The sequence below is a fragment of the Nematolebias whitei genome, chromosome 5, assembly GCF_014905685.2.
Source record: "Nematolebias whitei isolate Nwh7 chromosome 5, NemWhi1, whole genome shotgun sequence".
Lineage (NCBI taxonomy): Eukaryota > Metazoa > Chordata > Actinopteri > Cyprinodontiformes > Rivulidae > Nematolebias > Nematolebias whitei.
Genome location: NC_056502.1, coordinates 21,213,795 through 21,223,361, shown reverse-complemented (window position 1 = coordinate 21,223,361; position 9,567 = coordinate 21,213,795). Strand labels below are relative to the sequence as shown.

The window sequence follows — 9,567 nt, the reverse complement described above, 5'->3', positions numbered from 1 at the left end:
TTTTTTTCAGAATGAAGATGAAGTCAAATCTCTACCAAATAAAGAAGAGTCAAGTAAAGTGCTATATGTTGTTGTCCCATACAATGGTGAAAATTTTGTCACAATAGTGGTTTAAAGTGCAAACTAAACCCAAACTAAAAATCCAACTGCAGTAGTGAAACTTGACTTTGTTTGTATTTTTGTTGTTGTTGTTGTTTTTAATTGTTTGTTGAACATCAATGAACTAAAACACAGACTGAACTCAAAATGAGTGCCTCTTTGTTGGGTGATGTCTTCAGTTTTGTTCTAAATAAATCCTATTTTTGATGAGTCCTATACAAACTCCCACTCTTTATTAAAAACAAACATTTACACCTGAACATTTTTTTCTAAAGTTTGAAGAGACATCCCGCTCTGTTAAACTTTGTTATTCCCCATAACTTTTGACGCATAAATCTGAGATTTTCTTTTAGCTGTTGTTATCAGTTCATACTTTAGCTGCTCTTTGACAGCTAAACATGTTTTTTTTAATGTATATATAATATTATTATTTATTTATTTTTGGTCTTATTTTATTTTTCTTCCCTGATAATTATTTCAAAGAGAAATGTGGATAAATTTGAAAAGGCTGTTTTATTATTGATGTTTTCTTTTCTTCAGCCCTCGTTAACAGCCATCTCTGATTTTAATACATGAAAATAATAATAATATTATTAATAATAATAGTAATAGTAAATAATTAAATTCTGTTTTCATTGGGATGTATTTGTTATAATAAATCAGGACACTGGTCAGGTTTTATTTTATTTCATTTATAAAGCAAATGTTTACAAACTCAATTCAAACTGAATTCGGAGCGGGGGGGGGGGGGCGGGGGGAGGACTTTAAAAACGAAAAACAAAAGAAGACAAAACTGGTTCATAAATTTCAAAATGGCTTCAATGAAATTTAAAAAAAAAAAAGAATAAAAACACGCAAATCGCTTCAAAAGTTGTTCAGAACCCACTCAGTCACAAACACGTTCATCCACAGCTGGACGTCGCTCTGCAGGGGAGGCACGCGCATTGATTTCTGAGTTTTCAAACCAGAAAACAGCTCAGAGTGACGTAAATAGGCCGTGTCCAAAGGTTTATATTGGGTGTTGCACAGACCAAAGCCCCCTCTGCTCCCCCCACCGCCCCTTTTATTCCCAGCTCGTGACCGTCTGCATTGAACGTGAAACGCATTCCTTGAGCGCGCACAGACCCGCACATCTAACCCCGTTCAGTTTTAGACTTTTCATTATGGCACAATTATTTCCCTCCATTCCACGCAAAGTTCTGCTGCACGCGGTTATCAACGTGCTGGCTGTTCCAAATCCAAACACCCTGCTGTCTCTCCAGCAACATAAGAGATGCCCAGGCCTCCATCTTTGACCTCCATTGTCTTTTGTGGAACCTGACAGAAAGGACTCACGTGGCTCCACCACTCGAGTCCACATAGAGCAGAGGACAGAACCCTACCTGCATGTGGGTCAGCCATAGTAAAGGATTTCTGTGTTCCAAAGCACTTTACGCACGCCCCTCATTAAAACGGGCACTAATTACCTCAGAGTCAACAGGTTTTCTGTCACCGTCTAATTCCTGGATGCAGGATAGGAGAGTTAAAATCAATGTTTTGTCAAACGTTTAAGGTTACAAACCTAAAAGTTGGTTATGGGAAACATCTCGGCGTTAAACTGCATGTAATAACATCCTTTATGGGCTCATTTGAAGTCTGACAGAAACTCAAGCCATCTGGGGGACAGTACAGTACAGATCAGGGGGTTCATGGAACCCGAACTGGCTGTGCGTAAAAAAAAAAAAAAAAAAAAAACGTCCTCCTTTTTGGGGTCCTTTTCCTGACTGCTCGCCTTTTAGTTCACCTCTTTGAGCCATGTAGCTCACACGCTGAGACGTAGGCTATCTGTCATATTGTGCCAGTGGTCACATGGCTTTGGCCCCCAGGAATGGATGGAGATGGATCCCCACGTCAGCTTGTGCGTCTGAGGATTTCTGCTCCGGCAGTCCTCCTCTGTGCGCGCGGTGCGCAGCGCCGCGGAGCCACAATGTGAGGACTATTATAGAGCCTTTATTTTGATTTTATTTTTATTCTTACTCCAGCAGCAGAATATGGATTTTGATGAGCGGATTTCTGGCTCCAGCATGTATTTACCGAGCTGCACCTACTACGTGTCCGGAGCGGACTTCTCGGCTCTCCCTCATTATTTAACCCAGAGCCAGACCTCCTGCCCGGTCACGTACCAGTACCAGTCCGCGGCGCTGCCACAGGTCCCGTCAGTCAGAGAGGTGGCTTTCAGAGACTACGGTATTGAGACTTCCAGTAAATGGCACCACAGGGGGGCTCTGGCGCACTGCTATGCTGAGGACCTCGGCTGGGCGAGTCCGACCTCCCGGGGGGGAGAGATCCTGAAGAACTGCTCCGGCTCCTCGGGACAGGCTCCGGGCTTTCCAGGCGGGAAGAACGGGGTCCTCCCGCAGGCGTTCGATCAGTTCTTCGACTCGGCGTACGGTGGCTCGGAGGGCGGCGGCGTCCCCACGGTGGCACGGGCAGCTCCAGACACGGACACGCCACACGGCAGGACGAGCCCGGCTCCGGCTCAGCTCAGCCCGGACTCTGAGAGCTGCAGCCCCAAGTCTGCGTCCGGAACCAGCGAGGACAGAGCGAGCAGTGAGTGGAGCAGGGAAAGCGCGCGCCGCGGCGCTCTTAAAGGCTTTTATATGCGCTTTTATAAGCACGGGAGGTTTATGGAGGCCCTGCACGTTTACCCTGGAACAAAACTGCGTTATAAACTACAAGATCACGTGCTTGGGATTGAAATTGGCCGTGATGACTTTGGCGTGATTATTATTTCTTTTGTAAAAGATCTGACCTCTTCCCACACGTGCGCTTTTGCTTGTTTAATCTAAATTACACTGCAACAACGTATTTATTACAAAAGTTCTCATAACTCAGTAGAAGTAAACATGAAAGCATCACAAAAGGATTCTTCTTTTTTTTTTTTTTTTTGCGTTTTAATTAACTTTTATCTTTAAAAAACAAAACATTTGTTAATTTTTTGCAGTTTTGGCTGAATTCAGCCTCTTAAGGGGATTTTTATTCCCCACCCACAAATTGTTTGGATTGAATTCAGCAGCTGCTCCTCGTGACTGACAAACAGCTTTTTACGCACGGAAATCCTGATTTAAAGAGACACGCGACCTTCGTGTATTGGAGTTAGATCCACGTCTTGTCTCTCAAACATTCAAATCAACGAGTACTTGAAGGGTTTTTAGCTCGTTTTCACACCCAACCCTCCAGGTCCAGCAGGCTGGACTCCAAGGCGCATGTCTTTGTTTACTCGCAGGCCTGAGAGACCCTTGAACTCCAACAGCTCTGCAGCCAGACCAGCGCGCGTGCAGCCGGGGGGAAAGAAACTTCATGTTACTGCAACTCAAATTCAACTTGTGTTGTTTCTTTGCGTTGCAGGTGGCCAAAGGACGCGCAAGAAGAGGTGTCCGTACTCCAAGTATCAGATCCGGGAGCTGGAGAGGGAGTTCTTCTTCAGCGTTTACATCAACAAGGAGAAGCGGCTGCAGCTCTCACGGATGCTCAATCTGACTGACCGCCAGGTGAAAATCTGGTTTCAGAACCGGAGGATGAAGGAGAAGAAACTGAACAGAGACCGTTTACAGTACTACAGCACCAACCCGCTGCTGTGAGAGCTGAGCAAGGCAGCAGCAGAGAATCTGTGCCAACACGGTGACTGAACTGAAGGACCCCCAAACCCCTCAAATCTCCAGTTATTTTTATTATTATCATCATCATCATTATTATTATTATTACAATTATTATTATTATTATTACTATTGCAGTTATTTTAGTTTTATTTGCAAATATGCATCTGATAAACACAGTATGTTTAAAGAATATTTTAAAGGTTATTTTTTTATTAATAAAATAAACCAAATAAATCAGTCTGATTTTTTTTTAATTTAATACATAAATTCTGTAGATTCATTGAAAGAAAAGCAAAAGAAGCTTTTATTTTTTCTTTAAAATTAAACTTTGTTTCCAATTCACAACCATGAACGCATTGTCTTTTTTCCCCATACACTATATATATATATATATATATATATATATATATATATATATATATGGATACACTTTTTTTATCCTTAAAAAGTCAGAGTTTGCTTGACATTACGCACGCGCCTTTGAGTTTGGTTGAACAAAACGCAAAGATGTTTTATCCACGCGAACCCAATGGCTGAAAACCCCGTTTTTGTTTCATTCGCCTCAGAGTTCTTCATCTGATGGAGTATTTTGAGTTCACCTTCCCTAAATTGACGATAACATCTTAGTGTAAGCGTTTTGAGCTCATGGCTGCAAAAACACGGATTCGTTTTCAGCTTGATCCAAAGAACAAACCCCTGATGTGAAGGGAAAAAAAAGGCGTTAAAAATAATTCTCCCAAATGCAACAGAGTCTCTCTCTTGTGTTTTCCAGCACGTGGATGGTATCAGATGGATGATTAGTGTTCTCACCCTCCACATCCGGAAATCAGAGCCGCTGCAGATATGATTTGATCCCCATTACAAAGGTTTTATGAGGAAAAGGTGATTTTTGACTTGACATGCCTGTTAGAACTCAAGCACTCTGCTCCTGATCCAGAGATCAGTCTGTTTTATTGTTCCTCGTGCTTCCATGAAAGCTGCTGGACATGCGCTGCAGTTTGGGCTCATTTAGACGCGAAGTTGCGCAAATTAATCATCATAATTATCTAACTATGTGGAGGATTTTATTTTCTAAGGTGCCGTTTTGTTAGATTAAACAAGGTTTAACCATCAGCCAGGACTTTAAATGACGTAACGAGGCATCATTTAAAGAGATGCGTAAAGATGGAGGGGTTAGCTTTACTTCACCCACCAGGCCCCTGAAAACAACGTGAATGACCCTGTCATAAGCTAATAAGGGCCCCTTCCTTATCCTGTGAAGTTCCCAGGAATTCCCCCCGCTGATTGCTGCACATCCTCCCATGTTGCTCCAGTAACTTGGCCATAAAAGGCGGATTCGTCTGGAGCATTTGGAGTGTGGAGCAATAAAGCGTCTGAGACCAAGGTTATTAACTGGGGCTTAAAGTGGGCTCGGATGGAGGTGGTGGAAAACCCACTGAAACGAGTGAGCACGGGCTTTTCCTCCGTCATTTGTTGCAGCATCTTCCCGGGGCGCCTCGGTTGTTTTGCGCGCGATGCCGCCTCTGGCCGCTGGGGGGCGCTGCTCAGATCAATGTCATTGCCGTGAATTGAGACCTAAAAGACTCGTCGCGCAGATGCTTTACAGAATATGTGTCACCACCTCCGGATTTCATTAAGGTAGGCACAGAAATATTATCATGTGTACTTTATGACATGATCATTTCGGGGCGGGGGGGGGGTTCTCTGATTTAAGAGGATGTTATCCCACATCATCTCCATCTGAGAGTCACAAATCTGAAGGCGCCGCTGAAAGACGTGATTTAATAAAAGCATTACTTGAACATTACAGGCAGACATTTTTCACCAGGAATGTTTTTGTTTTTTTTCAAAACGTCAGACATGAAGTTCTGCGGCCGCTTTATTCTGTCTGACTGTGCGCTGAGAAGAAAAACACGAAGAAACTAAGTTTATTCACGTTTATTTACCTGCATGTGGACTCAAAACTAAGCCAGACTGACACCTCCTTTAAGAGTCAAAGATGTCCACAAGAAGCTGTGTGTTTCACGAGGATCGTGATAAAAGGTGCGGGGTGACAATAGAAGAGCGGCTCTTTGTGGAACTGGACAGGAAATAATCCTAAATGGAGATTTTCAGTCAGAGAACCGAGCAGGTCCACATAAAACCGGCTGTTCATAAACCGAGGCTCCGGTTTCCAGACTTTATGGCTCCAGACAGGAGAGGAGAGGAGGGGGGAGGTGAGGGGGAGAGAGACGTGACCATGTTGTTGTGTTTTACAGTGAAACTCCTCATTTTTACACAAGTTCATACCTCAGATATGTTGGAAACCTGCAGATAGAGGTTTTTCAGAGGAGCTGCAGGAGTACAACTTATTGTGATTATTATACTGCTTTATCCTCACACACGCATATATATATATATATATATATATATATATATTATTATTATATATATATTATATATATGTATATATATGTGTGTGTGTGTGTGTGTGTTTCTTGTTTATCTGCTGGAACAACTTTTTGTTGATATGTGCATGCAGCAATTTCAGGTTAAAAGAAATTCCACCTGCACTGGAATTATAAAGACATTTAAAATAAAATTTAGGGAAATGTTTTCATTGTGTTCTTGAAATGTCTCTTTATTGTTTTAATTTCCACTCATCCAATCCAATGAAGTTTTTGCAGTAATCTGCAGTTTTGTCTATTTTTATTCAATAAAAAATATCTCCAGGGCATTTTTTTTTTCCTGCAGCTGTGGCGCCTAAACAACCACGTGTCCTCCTTAAACAGCTCTGCAGAACCGGCATTAAAAAAATAAAATACATGAAAAATAAGAAAACAAAAAAACACAACAATGTTAGTTCAGCTGCTGCAACACTTTTCTTTGCACTTTGCACGTGCAGCCAAGATGAAACGTTGTTCAGGCTGCAGGATAAAGTCCAGTAATAATAATAACGATGATGAGAGACTGTCTCTCCACAGCTCAGGAGATTTTGGATCTTTGATCATTTTTACGGAGCTGTAAAAGCAGCTGTAAAACAACCAGTTGTAATTGTTGGGGACAGCTGTCAGACTCTTGTTTTTCATCCCCAGCAGCTCCTCATCTCTGCAGGTCAACAATACCTCGAGGACCTGTACAGTCAAACCGCGCTGGGTTTTTTTTCTGTGACAGAGAGGAGCTGAGTCTGGGAGGAGTCTGCAGCCGCCTGCTGTTTTAATTGGCTGCAGACTTCAGTGAGAAGCGCGAGGAGCAGTAATTATTCAGCAATGTTTTTGCACAAGAAATGTCAGCCGCAGAGGGTCATCTTCATCCTAATTTCAGCGCGACGATGTCATGTCCCAACAACCAGACTGGAAACTCTTTTTTTGTGGACTCCCTGATCAACGTGAGAGCCGACGCGGCTCCGTATTACCAGACCAACAGTTTGTATTTGGCCCCGGGCTCGGAATATTCGTATGGACTCTCCGGTGGCTCCTGTTTCCCGGCGCTCGGGAAGCGCAGCGAGCCGACGACCCAAAGCGCGGTGCCCTCGTCTACTGCGTACGCGCAGGGCATGGAGACGTGGCTGGAGACGTCCAGGTCCTGCAGGGTGGATCCGCCCGGCGCCCAGCACTTGGCTCAGTGTTCATTCTCACCAAGCATCAAGGAGGAGAGCGCGTGCTGCCTTTACGAGGCTGAAAAATGTCCTAAAGGAGTCACGGTAGATGACATTTCCTATTCCAGCGGCGGTGGCGGCACCGTGCCAGTGCCGGGCTACTTCCGGCTGTCTCAGACTTACAACACGTCCTCCAGGCTTTATCACGACATTCAACCCAACATGACTCATTTTAATCTGAAGCGAGCCGCCCTCCCGGAGTGCCATCCCTCCCAGACCCCCCAACCTGGCTCCCAGGAGCCGGAGCGCACGGAGAACCACGAGGAGGCGCCGACGGCTGGCTCTGCGCTCCGGTGCGCACCAGCCAGAGAGGAGGACAGCCGCCTGTCCTCGGAGAGGTCCTGCTCCCCGGAGCCAGCAGAGACGCGCAGCTCAGAGTGTCCAGATAAAAGCGTGAAAGGTGAAGAAAATAAAACGCCCAGATTTAGTGTTTTTATTTTGTTTCCCCCTCACTGCACTTCTTCAGGTGAACCAGGCCTTCACGGCTCTCTCTGTTTGGACTGAGACAAATATGAGCACGACTTAACCAATCAGAGCCGAGGATTGGACTCATTGTGCTCATTTGCTTGTTTTGGAAACAAGCAATAGGCAACAAACCCGTTATTGAGCTTTTAATATTTTAATTAAGTATAAATTAGACGGTTATTTATTACTTAGTAAAACAATTAGCAGGAACTCCACCCGTGGCCCTTTTCAGAGTTTAATTTTTTTCAAGTGATTTTTTGTCTTTTTTCCTGCAAAGCACTTATATTTTTCTGTGTCCTTCCTCCAAAAGTCCAACAACTAAAAACAAACAAACAAACAAAAAAACCCCATCCTTCACTTTCATCTGAAGACATCCTGCAATGTAGTTTTGTTAAATGTGATCAGATGCTCCGTGCGTCATTCTAAAATAAAAGAAATGAATGTGATTCTCATGATCAAATCTCATTTTCTGCTTGTTTTATTTCCTGTGTGGTTATCATCAGGTTCATGCAGCCACTCAGATTTGTGCGTAAAATGATTTTGGAGATCATATTCACAACATCCGACAGAACTCTAAAATTTCCAAATAAACAAATTAAACATTCGCTTTTAGCCAAACAAGTCTAATTTAGGTCCAGATTTTTTTTTGCACTTGAACGGCGCATTTTGCGCGCTTGGAACGCAGTTTGTCACTTTTACTTTTTTCTTGCTAACATTTTGCTTCTTTGCTTTCAGGAGATGGGAAAGTGGAGAGCACGGCCAACTGGCTCACAGCGAAGAGCGGCAGGAAGAAGCGCTGCCCTTACACCAAACACCAGACCCTGGAGCTGGAGAAGGAGTTCCTCTTCAACATGTACTTGACGCGGGAGCGCCGTCTGGAGATCAGCCGCAGCGTGCACCTCACCGACAGGCAGGTCAAGATCTGGTTCCAAAACAGGAGGATGAAACTGAAAAAGATGAGCCGGGAGAACCGGATCCGAGAGCTCTCCACCAACTTCACTTTCTCCTGAGACTGTCGGGGGAAAAAACTAAAGAAGACAAAATCAAATAAAAGACCTTCATCCATGGAGAGGACGCCGGCCCCTCCCAGCTGAGAGAATGTCCATGGAATGTATAAATATGTGTATTTACGGCTAACTTATTGCTGTTTCAACTTTTTCTTTTCACGTCTGAGTTCTTTGGTCGTGGATTTGTATTTGGTTCCATTTGTAACAAATGTTCAGATTCTGTCAGAGCAGCGTGTACATACTGTGTATTGAGTCTGAGTGGAGTTTGCATGCTGGACTGACCCTTTGGGATATTTGTTCTACATTTACATGTAAAACTTTTTATGTTGAAGCTGAAGAACCCGCGGAGGTTCGTTGAATATTTGCACATTTTGCTGGTCAGATGAATAAAGTCCTCCCTGCAGCCGCAGGCGTCTTATATCTCTCTCCCAAAGCCAGACTGTGTGTGATGCTCTCATCTTTACCCTGTCACAGAAAAATATGACAAAAAGTTATCTTTCTTTGAGTGACTGGAGTTGGAGTGCAGTCAGATTTGCTGCAGCTGTTATATTACGGAGTTACGCAGTTATGGCTGCGCGTGCCGCTTGTGCGTAAATGCGCAAAAACTGTGATTTGTTTTATTTGTTTCTCCTGTAAATACACAAGCTGTTGCTTCAAGATACATACATAGTTATTAGGTGCGAAACGCATTAAAATGCATTGATAATACTCAAACATTATA

At 43.6% G+C, this 9,567-nt stretch overlaps 2 protein-coding genes across 2 annotated transcripts; both read left to right on the top strand.

Annotated features, from left to right (window-relative positions):
* The first annotated feature begins 1,888 nt into the window (after positions 1–1,888).
* LOC119410106 (homeobox protein Hox-A11b) lies at positions 1,889–3,835 on the top strand. Its single transcript, XM_037677012.1, has 2 exons — positions 1,889–2,688; positions 3,487–3,835. Exons 1-2 carry the CDS (start codon positions 2,130–2,132, stop codon positions 3,717–3,719), a joined length of 792 nt encoding a protein of 263 aa, XP_037532940.1. The 5' UTR covers positions 1,889–2,129; the 3' UTR covers positions 3,720–3,835.
* A 3,197-nt stretch (positions 3,836–7,032) lies between these two features.
* Positions 7,033–8,970, top strand: LOC119410105 (homeobox protein Hox-A10b). The gene is made up of 2 exons (XM_037677011.1): positions 7,033–7,774; positions 8,575–8,970. The coding sequence occupies exons 1-2, from the start codon at positions 7,048–7,050 to the stop codon at positions 8,847–8,849; spliced, it is 1,002 nt and encodes a 333-aa protein (XP_037532939.1). The 5' UTR covers positions 7,033–7,047; the 3' UTR covers positions 8,850–8,970.
* Positions 8,971–9,567: the final 597 nt, after the last annotated feature.